At 46.2% G+C, this 15,695-nt stretch overlaps 1 protein-coding gene across 7 annotated transcripts in view; it reads right to left on the bottom strand.

Annotated features, from left to right (window-relative positions):
- Zc3h18 (zinc finger CCCH-type containing 18) overlaps window positions 1-15,695 on the bottom strand; it is a 40,802-nt gene that overhangs the window by 12,462 nt on the left and 12,645 nt on the right. For all 7 annotated transcript variants that reach the window (XM_030243834.1, NM_001310650.1, NM_001029993.1 and 4 more), the window contains 5 exons: window positions 6,938-7,086; window positions 6,576-6,668; window positions 5,742-5,899; window positions 3,196-3,313; window positions 1,485-1,753 (listed from right to left, as the gene is read on the bottom strand). In XM_030243834.1, the coding sequence (XP_030099694.1) occupies window positions 1,485-1,753; window positions 3,196-3,313; window positions 5,742-5,899; window positions 6,576-6,668; window positions 6,938-7,086 (787 nt within the window). The remainder of the gene's footprint in view (window positions 1-1,484; window positions 1,754-3,195; window positions 3,314-5,741; window positions 5,900-6,575; window positions 6,669-6,937; window positions 7,087-15,695) is intronic.

The raw sequence follows: 15,695 nt of genomic DNA, 5'->3' as shown, positions 1-15,695 counted from the left end.
TCTCTGCTCTGCTTTGCCATTACTTCTTGTGATGCACCCTTTTCCCAAAGTCAGCACTTGCTGTCTGGTCCTCTCTATTAGCCCTACATGTATGAGACAGCGGAGATGTAAGTGTTTCTTACTGCCATTTCTCCACTCTGCCCTAAAGAACACAGAAGGCGGGCTGGCGAGATGGCTCAGTGGTTAAGAGCGCAGACTGTTCTTCTGAAGGTCCCGAGTTCAAATCCCAGCAACCACATGGTGGCTCCCAACCGTCTGTAACAAAATCTGATGCCCTCTTCTGGAGTATCTGAGGACAGCTACAGTGTACTTACATAAAATAAATAAATAAATAAATAAATAAATAAATAAATCTTTAAAAAAAACAAAAACAAAAAAAACCACAGAAGGCTAACACATGCCAATCTACTGAGACAGCAACAAAATCCAGAGGCAAGAACATCTGTTAAGGCAGCCTGGTCTACACACCTAGCTCTAAGATGGCCATAGCCACATAGCAAGACACTATCTCAAAAGAAAACAAAAACCAAACCAACCCAACCAACCAATCAACCAACCACAGAAGCAATACAAGAACAAAGTCCTATCTGTGGGCTTCACTTAGCTCATATTACCAACCAAATGACAATCCCAGAAGGTCTGAGTTCAGTCCTGACCTGCAAGTGCTGAACTGGAACAAGGCTTTTCCACAACCTACCACTCTGATTCAGAATTTGAAAATGTCTTTTTGAGCATACTGGAAAGCCAGAAAACCCAGAGACACAGAACTGGTAACAGATGACAACAAAGGCCCTAGACCCATGTGTTCTAGGACAGGTACAAAGAGACACAAAAATAGCCTGGCATAGTGGCACATGCCTGGAAAACCAGCAGCTGGAAAACGGAGGCAGGAAGGATCATAAGTTCAAGGCTACACTACACAGAGATAAAAACCAAAACGAATAGTGTTATTTGTATTACTTCAGATGGTAGGCAAGGCTCACTAAAATGTACTTCTAACATCATGCTACCCACACTGTCCTTGGCTCTTGATCTCACACCTCTACTCTGCTCCTGCTACTTTGCAGAGGACAAGGGAGGGGATATCTACCCTGGTGTGGCAGCACTATGGGCTGAAGGTCTAGGAAAAATGGACAAAGTAGCTTCTTTGGAAGATGGTCCGTCAGATCATCAGTTATGAGATGACCCCGCAGTTCCTCCCATAGGTAACCCAAGAAGAACACATTCACACACCAACACTCACAGCTACAACTGTCAAAAAGTACCCACAGCCCAATGTCCACCAACAGACAGACACAAAAGGAACTGAGGCACAGCCACAGTGCTTTCTGCAGATACAATCTAAGAGGAAGAAAGTAGCCCCACACCTACACTATGTCCTACACAGGCAGGCTGCTTCAGGGAAGCACGAAGCTGTTACCCAAAGATCTGATGGAGAGGCCAAGGGCAAGATGTCCTGACAGATGGGATTTAGGGTGACCTACCTCGGTGGCTGTGGGGACCTGGGCTTCGGCTTCTCCTTGTCCTTCTCCCGGTCCTTGTCCCTGTCTCGGTCTCGGTGTTGCCGGTCCTTCTCGTCTCGCTTGGCTCTCTCTCTCTCCCACTCCTCTTTCCTCCGCTGCCGCTCCTTGTCCCGCTCTCGTTCCCGTTCTCGCTCCCGCTCTCTCTGCCTGCGCTCCCGCTCTCGGTCACGCTCTCGTTCCCGCTCGCGTTCTCGTTGTCTGTTTTCTCGCTCTCGTTCCCTCTCTCGTTCCTGGGTTAAAAAGCCAGATATAGACGCTGAGTCACAAACTATTTGTTAGAAGCAGAGAGAAAACAGGGTGCAGGTAAGAGGATGCTATCAAGAGGCCATTCTATTCCCAAGTATTTCCTTAAAATAAGTTAGCTGTGTCTGATGGCAAAGGCCTGCAACTAGGAGACTAAGGCAGGAGGATCTCAAATTCAAGGCAAGCCTGGGTCAGGTGAGAGCCTTCTTTAAGTCACTGACCAAGTATGTCCAGATTCTTAGGTACTTAGGTTTAATTCCCAGTACCACAAAACACAGACACATATACACAAAAAAAAATACATGTTAAAAAATGCATACAAATTAAGAGTGAAGTTACCCCAACCAATAAATCCACAACTTTGCCAGCACCAGCCTGTAGAAAGGAGCCCACACCACAGGCCCTCCCATGAGTGACCCAGCTCATTCTTAGAATGGCTGTCATGCAGGCAAGGCCCCACCACAGTGCTTATGAACACGTCTGAAGGAAGAATGTATCCCCTTACTGCAACTCCCCACTGCTGCCTTCTTTTCCTGCTTTAATACTCAGCATTAAAACCCAACAAGTCCAATAATGGCAGAGCTGACAGGCTCTGGGCCTCTGGAGGGGTTGGGAGACACCATGCAGGCTCCTGTGGCGTTCCTTCTAGCTACTCACTAGACTGAACAGAGAACAAGTACTGTACCGGGCACCCTACCTCCAGGAGGAAGGAAGCTGTGGTTCTGGGCTATAGGGGAGTCTGCATAGCTCATACCTATGGACTCCTGGAGCCAGTACTTGTCTTCAGTGCTGTGACAGCTGATGGGTGGTATGTGAGTCACGGCACATAATAACTCAGGGCTCCTCACTAGCCTTTCCCCGAGCACGCTTCCCGAGCAAGCCGAGAGTGAGGATGGAATAGGCAGTCTGGAGCACACAGATCTTTATACACTCTAGGTTTCAGGACCTGACCAACATGGCAAGGCCAGCCAGAGGCACATCTGTAACCAGCAGATTAGATGGACAAGAACAGGGCTACAAGTGAGGACACTGCTCAGGAGACTTCTAAGAGCGACACACTCATGAGGGTGACAGTCTCGTGAAAACTGATACTGACTGTTTACCAGCACAGCTAACCTTATAAAACCATGGCAGGAACAATGATTCCAAGAAAGCTCACAGGACATCAGATGACCACAAGCCTAGCCAGTGGCTGCCTGCACAACCAACCTGGGCTCAAATTCAGGACTATAGCTAAATACATTTTGCTAACTGAATAAGCTCACAGTGGATACACCACAGGAGGAGTGACTGCTGCTGGGTGAGGAAGCACACAGCACTAGTTGTACAGCCAAGCCAGAAGGATGATGGATTTGAGGCTAGCCTAAGGTACAACATAGTTAGACCCGTCTAAGGGAAGAGGAAAGTTTACACACGTGATCATACTTACGCGATAGTTATGATACGGTTCTGCTTCTGTATACTGCACCCTGAAATTCTCGTACTGTCCACCACGCCAAAACCGTTCTATCTCATAGTCATAATAAGGGTCTGCATAAGGCTCAAGTCTGAAAAAGGAGCCAAAAGGAAGGAAATCGTGTCATTTAAGAATGCAACAGCACAAATTCTACATAAAGACAAGCCAACAGAATCCAATCCCACATAACAAAAATACACCCTGACCGAGTGGTGTCTGCAGCTAAGAACACAAGGATAGAACACAAGCAATAGGACAGCAGCACACATCAGTCAATCTGGGGGGAAGAAGATTTTTAACAGGTGAAGACAAAGAGAAACCGTCTGTATCCATTTCTAGAGAAAACACTCAACAAAAGAGGAATTGGCATTTTCTCAATGAGTTAGAAACATATTCTTAAAAGACCTGTAAGGACTGTCAGGATGGCTCGGACAGTGAAACACTAGCTGTAGATGCTTTGTGTTTGGCCCTAGAAAACCATCAACAATTCCACAAAGCTGTCCTTGGACCCCCACACCATACATGATATGCACGGACACACACACACACACAGTAACACACACACACACACAGTAACACACACACACACAGAACAGTAGCAGCAGCAGCAGCACTAAGGCCAAAGCTGGAGAGAAGCATGGAGGAATTCTCTCGCATCAGGACACAGTAGGACCCATCCTCACCTGCTGGTGTATGTAGATACTGATGACAAGACTGGCAAGAGGAGCCCAGAGAGGTGGAAACACAGAAAAACGGTCTCTATCTGCCATCCTGTGACACTACACCTAAGTAGCCCATGACAGAGCCAAGTCACACAACCACTCACTCACCTCAATAAGGCAGGACAAAAGCCTAACACGGAAACCTAGCTCCTCACATACAGCTAGGGCAGAGGCATAGAACCACTTGCGATAGCAGAGGGACGGTGCTTTGGAAGGACACATATTCACCCTGAAGGTCACAAAGCAACAACTAAGTGAGAAGTGACAGAGCACGCTTAGCAGCATTGGGTTCACCCTGCACTGCTCATTAGTATATCCCTAGAAAAACCAGTGAGGATATTCCCAGGCTAGACAGATACACTGACAGCCTTGGTCTACATGAGAAAGAGACACGAGCCTAGCCAAGAAAACTCAAGGAAGAAGGCAGCCTCTGAGGTTTGACAGGAGCCAAGAGCGCGATGAAGCATGATTAGACGGGCTTCATTTAGTGCAGGATGCAGGCCCAGGGAGACACGCTAGGGTGGCACCTTTTTGTGTCCCCAGTACCTCACTACTCACACCTGGAAATCATGCCACCATGCTGGTGAGAAACTTTATAAACAAGGGGAGATATGAAATGGACTAAAAAAGTAACCATAACAATGTAGTTAAAGTCACCAAAACGTATAAGCTGCTTACTTTTGGAATTCTCAGTCTTTCTGAACCTGGTAACGCAAACCACAAAATGGACAGCTTGTGCTGTACACCACAGTTACTTTTTAACCCTCTTAGCTGACTCGCACCTGCCCAGTCAGTGCGGAGCTCCAAGGCATGAAGGGTGGCAGGTGACATGTGTGTTTAGGGGTGAAGGTGGGAGGTAGCTAGGCAGTGATGTTGAGGCACAACTACTTACTCCTTCTTTTCATCCCTTACCATCCAGTAGCCAGAAACGACAGAGCTGAGAACTGCAGAGAAGAGTCTTACGAGACTATGACAGTGACTCAACTGGCAATTTACAACACGGACTATCACTCATCCCCCCATGTCCTAAGCCCACACTGTGCACCCTCAGCAGGCAGAAATGAGACCCATCATCTTCCCAGTAAGGTTAGGAGCCCCTGATGAAGAAGCAGAGGAGGAGCACCTTCCAGGCCTCATCGTTCCCCTGGGTCTGACAGTCCACTGCAACACGCAATTCTCTACCGAGGGATTTTTCTTCTTTTTTTTTTTTTTTTTTTGAGATAGGGCTTCTTTTCTTAGCCCTGGCTGTCCTGGATTGCTCTTTGTACACTAGGCTGGCCTTAAACTCAGATCCACCTGCCTCTGCCTCCTAGTGCTGGGATTAAAGGTGTGTGCCACCATTCCGAGCACTATTGAGATTTAAAAAAAAAAAAAAGACCAGCATTAAATGTCTGAGAAAGGGACGGAAGAGATGGCTCAGTGCTAAGAGCCCCTGTTTGATGCGATTCCAGAGATCACAGTTTAGTTATCGTTCCTGTGTTGGGCAGCTCAAACAGCCAGGAACCCCAGCTCTAGATCCAATGGCCTCCTTCAGCCTTTGTGGATACATACACATATAACATAAATGTTTTTCATAAAACCTCGTTCCCCAAGCAGCTGAGGAAGAGGTAAGGAGACAAAGGTTCAGACTGCGCCAAGCCTGTAGGAACTTCAGGAGTGTACCTCAGAGGCAGCCTCCCAGCATGGAACTAAAGGGTCCTCCACAAAATTCAGAGTACGGAGGGAGACAGTGCCCTGGGCACTTGCACTGGCAACTGGCAGGGCACGAATGGGGCAGGGCAAGCAGAGGCTCCTTACGTTGTGTCTCTGACATCTCTCGGGACTCGAGAATTCCAATCTCGGAAGACTTCATTCTCCTTGTCAAACTCCCGGTCGTCTTCACCAATGGTTACTGTGAACCTTTTTTCTTCAAAGTCGGGCTCCTGCTCTTTCCGAATGGTTGCTTTTTTTAAAACCTAGCCCCAAAGACAGAAAGCCATTCAAAATTAAGTTTGAAATAAGGGGTTCCAAGGCCACTGGAAGGAACACAAGGAACCCGAGCCCTGCAGAGAAGGGTGTGGCAAGTACAGGACTCAGCCAGCTTCTGCGGGCCTCAGAGGATGGTTGGTCTCTGCACTGGTCTGCTGTGACTCATGTACACAGGAGAGCACTGGGGATCAGCATAGGGGGCCCCAGAAGACTTCAGTGTAAGCAAGGCCTTCATTTCAATCTCCATGAAGAGAGAACTTGGGCACTGACAAAACAAGGCTGGGTGTCAACAGACTCGGGGCCACAGTGGGCAGGCAAAGGGGGTCCTGAGAGAACTAGCAAGAGCAGACAGTGGGTGTGGGGGGCAAGGAGTAGCTCCCATAGAAAGGTAGGGATTGTCTCACTGCTTAGGGTAGCGGCCAGAAACACTTAAAAATGTTAACTCTACATCCACGGAGGGTCTCTCTGGCCTACTGAGATTTGCCTGAGACTGGGTCTGAGATGGCTAAATATTATTTCTCATTCTTCTTAAAGAAGCCCAGAAATGTTCTCACCGAGTCCCCGCACACCCTCTGGGTCAAGGCACTGGCAGTTTCGCTGGGCCCGCCCATCCCCTGGAGGGGACACCCTGTGCTTTTCCCCCAGAACACAGTGAGCTCTTACCTCTTTTGCATGTCGGAGTCCACGTTCCCAGGCGCTCTCTGTTGGGGGCTCTGGAGGGGGTGGAGGCAAAATTTCATCAACCACTGGCCCACCCTATTAAAAAATGAGAAGGAAATATTGAGGTACTTAAAAACCTATTAAGAAATAGGACAAGACATTTAACAATCAAGCCAGCTAGCTGCACGCAGCTGGCTGTCCTGCCCAGGGCCCACGTGCCCCAGCATTTGAGGCTACTTCTACACAAGCACAACAAGCCCCACAGGCGCTCCTTGACTCTCCATAGGACACTAGTTTGTCTTCAGCAAGATTCAGACAAAGCTCAGGTATCCCATCTGGTGGCAACTAAAGAGGAGCTCACGCACCCAAGGGTTGGCAGGCATCAGTGGGTGAGGTCCAAGAGGCGGGGCACCGTTGGGTGGAAAAGGTTCCGCTTTGGTGATGAGGGAGTAGTTGCCTTTGTCATTCACTCCAGGGTGGATAAACCTACAGCTCATTCCCCACGTGCAGTTTCCTAGGGAAACAAAAGTCCAGTGAGAAAGGACACCAAAGAACCCAACTGTGGAGGGCAGTAGCTGGGGTGTGCAGCACTTACTGACATCTTGGGAAGCAGCCATCCAACCTGTTCTGCCCACATAGGTCACTGGACCTCTGCCTCAACAGCCTGGCCTATCTCCCTCTCTGTGCACACAGGTATCCCAGGCTTACAGAGGTGAGCAGGGCAGGTCTGGGCCAATGGTTCAGGCCAGGCACTTCCATGAAATACCATTCCCTTATTGGGAGCTCCGCCTGGACCCCCAAGGGCCTGTTCATGGTCAGTCACTCGGCCAGCTCCTCACCACAGATCAAAAATATTCTTTGTGTTTCACTGAACATGTAGAGACATTTTGTGTCTCTATATAGTATAGTAACAATATAGTATAAAAAGGACTTTTTCATGCTGTGTCCAGGATTATAAAAGCACTTAGAGAGGGTTTACATTACAGGAGGGTATGTGCTACACCATCTTTTAATGGGGACTTGGATGTCCTCAGATTTGGATACCACAGGACCACTGGGCACCTCAACGGAATAAAGCAGAGAAGCCATAGTCTCTAGAGCTAAAGGGCAGAGGCAACACTGGCGCCTCCAGGGAGCTCTGGTGGGTGCTGGACATGTGTTTTGACTCATACTGAGGTAGAAATATACAGGAGGCATGAATATTATCAGATCTCTGTTGAGTTTGTCCCAGGGTGGCCTTCTCCAAACTACTTCAGGATTATTTCTGGCCCTTAAATGTATGATATTAAGCTATTTTAATTTATCAACTCAACCAAACTACAATTTGATACTTTGCTCACAAATAATCAGTGGAGCTGGGGATTACTGAAGGAGCTGCTCCACTCTTCAGTGCTTTTGTCTCATCTATACATACGCCACTAAAATTAAAAAAAAGAAAAAAGAAAAAAGTTCTGGGATGAACACTGTGGTCAAGTTTTTAAATCCTTTTTATGCAAAGAACATGGTCGTTTAAAAACTACAATGATCCAATAGTTAAATACAGCCTGAATTAACAGATATTAATGGAAGACTAGTACAAGTTAGTCATTCTAGATGTGTAATGGCAAAGAATATATAATAATAATCCAAAAGAAGTAGACATTTGTATGGATTAAGCTTATAGTAACATATATGGATTAAACTGGTTTCCTAACAGTCTGCCTTTTAAATTAGAAGTGCATTAGAATGTATGCCTTGTATATTTGACTGATCTTCAAGATTTTTAAAATATATTAAATGTGCTCTTTACTTGTTGTTGTTGTTTTTTTTTTTTAAATTGGACAAAAATGGGGAAATGTAGTAGGTTTGGCCTAATGTTGCTTGTATTATGATGATAATCTGGGTCCCCAAAATTCCTTACACGAGGGTCCACAAGTAAGACACTGAGGGACCCTGCCCCCAGTTGGCTCTGAATGGTAAATAAAGATGACACCAGTCCACGGCTGGGCAGGTGGACAGAGGCAGGACTTTTAGGATTCCCAGGCTTGGGACAGAGAAAAGCGGGAAAAGGAGATTCACCATACCTGGAGGAGGAGGAAGAGGAGGAGAAACACAATGCCTGACAAGAGTGAAGGACAGGGAGGCACAGCTGGCATGTTAAGGAGTTGAGAGAGCAGGGTCCAGTCAGGGCAGCCAAAGTAGAATATAGAATTTAGTAAGTAATAACTCAGGATTATCGGCAGGAGGTGGATTAACCATGTGGCGGTTCGGAAGTAGCCCAACTGTTGCACTGTTTAAAGCATATCAGAATGTAAAGGCTGTGTCTTTCATTCAGGAATGTAAACCATTGGGGAGGGTAGCAGGAACGCACTCCCGAGGTTTATTTCTTATTCAACGGGTAGATATTTGACATAAAATTTTTATGGTAAAACGAAGTAAAATCAGGAATATATGTGAATAAAGCATATATTCTCTAAAGAGCATACAGTAGAGCCGGGTGGGTATGACAGCAGAGCTTTGATTCCAGTACTCAGGAGAATGCCTGGGCTACATACTGACTCCTGTTCCCATGTCTCCAGAACCTTGTGCAGAGGTAGTTACCAACTTAGGGGCAGTCAAACATGTAGTCGCCAAATGTCTACCCCATTTTTCTTGACTATGTTATACACTTTGGCCTGATCTTTACTGCTCTTGTCTGTAAGCAATTTAAGAAAAAAAAAAAAAAAAAGAACCTACGTGATTAGTAGCAACAGACCTAAAACTGTATCAGTAATACTGACATATGACTATGGCAGATGTCTCGGCAGCAATCAAAGAAGCTAAACAGATGGCAGGAGGTGGCTGCCCATCACCTGCTGGCCACAGTCCCCATGTCCAGTGGCCGAGATTCATCCATACAAACGTGCAGATGCCAGCAAGAGCAAGCACACGGTGGCTATGTGCATGAGCAAGTGCATGTGTCTGTTAAGTTCAGAAATGGCCTTTAAGCTTGTGATCTATCGCTTGGATCAGTTCTCATCAGCTGCATGATTACCACCATAGGCAAAGCACTTGCCACAACAGTGAAGATAGTTTAACACTGTCACTTTACAAACAAAACACTTGTTTTGGTCCAGAGCGCACATTCTGACAAAGTGGTCCTCTATCATAAGCCTTGGTTCCCTTTTCAGCTAGTCTAAGCAACTACAAACAAGTAATAAACACAGCCCGCGTATAAACGTCGAAGTGCTTCACTGGCTTAACAAAATCTTCCTGACAGGAAGGCAGACTATCCAGAAATACAATTAATTAAGCCTTAAGCAACTGAGCAAACTGCAGACCTATAGCTCTGTGCCCTTACAGGACTTAAGACCCAGTGGCTCAGGGCACATAATGGCTCCTGTGACAAGAAATTTTTTGTCCTTTCTCTCAGCTTAGAGACATAGGAGACTACAGCTTCTCTCAGGAACTCACAGATGCTTTGAGACTTTAAAGAGATGGTAGCTCACAGAGCTGGGATAAATGCCCATGCTGGCTTGCATGAACCACTCTGGGAGAATCCTGCCGGTCCAGGTAGCCTTTGCTCCTGAACATGATTTCTACTAAGAAATGTCAATTATCTACTTAGATATAAACATATCAGCACATGTCTATGGAGTATGTCAACTGGGAGAAGATGGCATCGTCTACTATGAGCAGATGCATGCTGAGGCAGTGTGCACATTCAGTGCCGATGCTGGTTCTCTGTGCTGCATTTGATGCGTTGGTGGGGCAGCTATTCCAGGTGTGGTGCATAGGAGGCAAGGCCTTCCAGAGGCTCTTCAGTCACACCACAGCTCTCCAGTTGTGGGCTGGGAAGTCCACCCAGCGTAGAGCCTGGGCACTGGGTGGTCTGAATGGACCTTCCAGGAACTCTGCTCTAACTTTTCAGAGTCACCTGCAAGGCTGATGGACATTGGAAAGCAGTCACGCCCACAAGTCCAATTCTCGTATGGGAGAACAGATCTGAACACCCACACACTGACTGTTCTCACTTCTTGAAAATATTTACTTACTTTTATTTTATATGTATGGGATTTTTGTCTATATGTCTTTATATGTGTGTACCATGTGTGTGTCCTTGGTGCCTGTGGAGGCGAGAAGAGGGTACTCCTGGAACTGGAGTTACAAATGGTTGTAAGCCACCATGTGTGTGCCAGAACTGAACATGTGTCTTCTGCAGGAGTAGCAAGAATTCCCAATTGCTAGGCCACCTCTCCAGACCCCCAGAGTATTGCCTGCAAAGTGGCAGCTTTCAGCCTTTATGGTCTGGGCCCAGCTCTGTGCTCTATCTACTAGCTGCTCTGTCTGTCTAGCCTGAAGGCTACCATCCTATGGAGGGGTGTGCACTGAGCAGTCTCACTAGAGTGCTAAGTCCTTAAGGGCTGAACTAAGGTGAGGCACATACAACTGGGCAGATTTACTCAGAATCACTGGGTTATACATTTACAGTGGCAACATTTTATGGCATGCAATTGTACCTACCTCTGTAAATCTACAAAACAAACAAACAACCAGTCAGAGCCAGTACAGTGGTGCACACCTTTAACCCAAGTACCCAGGGTTGGGGGGCACAGAGGCAGGCAGATCTCAAGAGTTTGAGGTCAGCCTGGTCTACAGAGTGAGACTGTCTTAAAATTAAAATAAACAACAATATCCCTGTCAAAATTGAAGTTTTTTTCCGTACTAACATACCTGAGGCTGGCCTTTACACATGCGCGCTCGCAGTAGCAGTGCCTTACTTACTACTATGAAAACTGTTCTACTTTCAGAGTCCCTGAATGGTTTGGAGAACTCCCATAGACTACAGGCCACCCTGAGGCATTCCAAGTTATAAGCATGAAGGAGAACACACACCGATATGACATGCATAGAAGGGCACATAAGAGCATGAAAAGGGTGCACATCACTGAACATCAGGGAGTCCAACAACCCAGACACGCCAGACACTGCTAGAAAAGCTCCTGACAGAGTGGGAAAGATTAAAGGGTACAGCTACAGTGGAACTCCTTAGAGTGTAACTTGGTGATCTGGTGCTCAACCTGAGGTTCAAGGCTCTGAGTTTCACTCCCCCATACACTCCCTTCTAAAACACCATGTGAACGAATATCCGAATATCCAGCTTCGTTTCTGGATCAACCAACCCCGGACCCTCATGCCCACACACAAGTGTGTAGGTGGTTACACTTTAATTCCTCTTGGACAAACACAATAGAGGGCTTGATGTGGCAGTGTGAATAAGAATGACCCCCCTCGGGCTGGTGAGATGGCTCAGTGGGTAAGAGCACCCGACTGCTCTTCCAAAGGTCCGAAGTTCAAATCCCAGCAACCACATGGTGGCTCACAACCACCTGTAATGAGATCTGATGTCCTCTTCTGGTGTGTTTGAAGCTACAGTGTACTTACAAGTAATAAATAAATAAATAAATAAATAAATAAATAAATAAGTCTTTAAAAAAAAAAAAAAGAAAGACTTAAAAAAAGAAAAAAGAATGACCCTCCCTCCCCTTAGGTTTATATATTTGAATGCTTGGTCTCTAGTTACTGGAACTGTTTGGGAAGGGTTGAGAAGTATGGGCTTGTTGGTGGAAGGGTCAGACGTTGAAGTTTCAAAAGCCACATGATGCCCAGATGTCTGTCCTACTTGCAGATAAGGCTCTAAGTGCTCCATTACTACTGCAGCACCATGCCTGACTGCTCACCACACCGGTGTTCATAGATTCACCCTCTGAACCTGGGAACTTCCAAACAGATTCTTTTTCTCTAAGTTGTCCTGTTTATGGTGTCTCATCACAGCAATTAAAAAGTAACTAAGACAGATGGTACCAGGAATGGGGTATTGCTGTGATAGGACCATGATAGGTCTGTCTGTCTGTCTGTCTGTCTGTCTCTTTTTTTTATTTAAAAGAACTGTGCAAGATGTTGGGACCTTGAAGTAAGAAAGGGTTTGAATACTGTAAACCAGGCTTAATGGGACATCCTAGTAGGAGCTTGGGAGACAATGAGTAGTGCTGAGAGCAATGTGGACTACAGAGTCCCAGCTCAAGAGGTTGCCTATCGAACAGTATTAGCAGCTGGTCTAGAGACCATTCTTATGATATTCTGGCAAAGAATATGGTTGCTTTATGGTTTAAGAATCTGTCTAAGCATAAACTGACAGAGAAGATGCCAAGATAACCCAATACTGACTCTGTTGCTTTAGTATTAGTAATCACTCTTATGCAGGTCTCAAATGGAAAAGGACAACTGGGGAAAACAGAAATACAAAATGTGAGCCACAATGGGCCACACCTTTAATCACAACCCTTGTGAGGCAGGCAGAGGCAGGTGGAGTTCTAGTCTACAGAGCAGGTTCCAGAACATCCAGGGAAAACCCTGTCTCCAGCAACAGCAGCAGCATCAGGGCTGGAGAGGTGGCTCTGTGGTTAAGAGCATGTACTGTTTTGTAGAAGCCTGGAGTTCAGTTCTCAGCACCCATGCTAGACAGCTCACCACAGCCTGTGACTGCAGCTCCAGGGGTTCTAATACTTCTGGCATCAACATCATCATCATCGAGGCCAGCCTGGTCTACAAAGTGAGCTCCAGGACAGCCAGAGCTATACAGAGAAACCTGGTCTTGAAAAACCAAAAAAAAAAAAAAAAAAAAAAAAAAAACAAACTGAGAAAACTTAACTTAGGAGCTAAGGTTTGTGCAGAGAGAGATAGGTGAAATGGAACTAAGGGGAGCGGAACCCTCAGGACCCTCCCCAGCTGATCCTACATGCCACCTGTGATAAGGCCTAAGGAATGATCTGTTCCTAGAGAGCAATAAACCTAAGCTTATCCAAATGTAATCCAAGGAGGGGGCCCAAGTTTCATCCCAAGGCAGTCAAACTTGGCAGCATGGGTTCTGGCTTTAGAGTCATGAAGGACACAGTAAAGTGGTTGTAGAATCTCAAGGGAAGAGTGGCTGAGGTCAGTTGTGAGGTAGGTGAGCCCCATCCCTGTCATGGAATTTGAAGAGGCCATTACATGAAGCCATGAAAGTGTTGGAGACCCCAGCTGCTGGAGGTATTAAAGCTGTGGGGCATCTGTCAAGAAAGCTTCGTGCAGACAGGGGGTGGAATAAACCCAAAGAGAAGTGTGCTGCAGTCAGCAAACTGCAAGGGCGGAGCCAACTAAGCTCTCTGACATCAGACACGATTATGCAGCAGTTCTCAACCTTCCTAATGCTCAGACCTTTCAAATAGTTACTCATGTTGTGGTGGAAATAACTATAAAATTGTTTTTGTTGTAAATTTACTACCTTTATGAACTGTAATGTAAATATCTGTGTTTCCTAATGGTCTTAGGCAACCCCTGTAAAGGGGTCAGCTGACCCTCAGAGGGGTCATGACCCACAGGTTGAGAACCCCTGGACTATTGGCACATGTCTCGCTGGATTCTGATCTGCATTCGTTCAGCATTTCCTCACTCTGCTCAATCCTCTCCTTTTGGAATAGTAACACACATTTTATGTTGGAAAATGTAATTTGCCTTCTGATTTGACTTTACATGGGTAAGAATTAAAACATTGCTTAAAGCCTCAGGAGACTTCAGACCAGAAGCTCTCAACTTTTCTAACGCTGTAACCTTTTAATACAGTTTCTTAGGTTGTGGTGACCCCCAACCACAAAATTATTTCATTGACACTTAACTGTAATTTTAGTACTGTTATGAACCGTACTGTACATACCTGCTGTGCAGGATATCTGGTATGTGACCAGAGGGTGCCACTCCCAGGCTGAGAACTCCTGCTTAGTCTGTGCTGAGGCTGGGAAAGACCAGTGAGGACTTTTAAAGTAGAACTAAATGTATTTTTCATTATGATACTGCCACCGCTCAAATGGAGCGGGGATGGAAGGAAGGAAGGTGGTGGTCAGGCTCATGGATTTGAATGCTTGGTCTACAGCGGGTACGACTGCTTGGGAAGGATTAGGAGGTGTGTCACTCGGGGAAGACTTGTGTTTCAAAAGCCAATCGGGTTGGTTCCTGGTTAGTGCCTCTCTCTCTCTCTCCCTCCCTCCTTGCCTCCGAGCTGCATTTAAGATACAAGCTCTTAGCTATGGCTGCAGAGCTATGCATGCCTGCTGCCATGCTCTGCCACTGTGTTCATGGCCTCTCCCTCTCCACCAGTAACCTCCCAACCCCTTTTTCTTTGTCGCCTTGATCACGGTATCTGAAGAGACAGACACATACTTGGCCACAGCTGTTCTGTTTCTTGGCTTCTGAGGAACTGCGCGACTTTTACTTCACGTTCCCACCAGCAGTGTGCAAGGGTTCCAGCATGCCCACACCTTTGCTAAGAAAACAGCCTTAGTTTTATTTCTTTTTTCTTTTTTAAAGATTTATTTATTTATTATATGTAAGTACACTGTAGCTGTCCTCAGACACTCCAGAAGAGGGAGTCAGATCTCGTTACGGATGGTTGTGAGCCACCATGTGGTTGCTGGGATTTGAACTCCTGACCTTCAGAAGAGCAGTCAGTGCTCTTACCCACTGAGCCATCTCACCAGGCCCCCTTAGTTTTATTTCTAAAGTAACTTTTCTCATTATTGTTTTTTTTTCTTTTGAGATAGTATTTGCAGCCCTGGCTGACCTGGCACTTAAGAAACATGTCTGTCTCTGTCTTCTAAAGTTCTGGGATTAAAGGTGTGCACAACCATGCATGTCTAGCTAAAGAATTACTTTTGTGTATGTGTGGGTGCACGTACATGGCCACATGTGAGTACAATACCTACAGAGTCCATTGGAGGGCACCAGAACCCCAAGAGCTGGATTTACAGCCAACGGCCAGCTGCCTGACTTGGGTGCTGGTAACTGAACCTGGGTCCTCCAAGAACCGTACCTGCTATTAACTGCTGAACTGTCTCTCTAGCCCTATGAAAAGGATGATCAACTGAGTTCAACTAAACACCATGCTTATAACTTGTAGGCAAGCCAAAGGTGGAAAACATTCCTGCAATGATGAGTAAGACATCCCAGAGAAGTCAAGTTCACCATTCCCTTTTCTCCTGCACGTTATAAACAGGAGGAGAGAAAGGGAAGCAGCAATTAACAACACCCTGAAAACGCTATGTTCATGTTTGTTCACTGTACTCACCCTGG

The sequence above is a fragment of the Mus musculus genome, chromosome 8 (genome assembly GCF_000001635.26).
Source record: "Mus musculus strain C57BL/6J chromosome 8, GRCm38.p6 C57BL/6J".
NCBI classification, from domain to species: Eukaryota; Metazoa; Chordata; class Mammalia; order Rodentia; family Muridae; genus Mus; species Mus musculus.
Note: the sequence above shows the minus strand (reverse complement) of the source record. Positions and strands in the feature narration are given on the sequence as shown.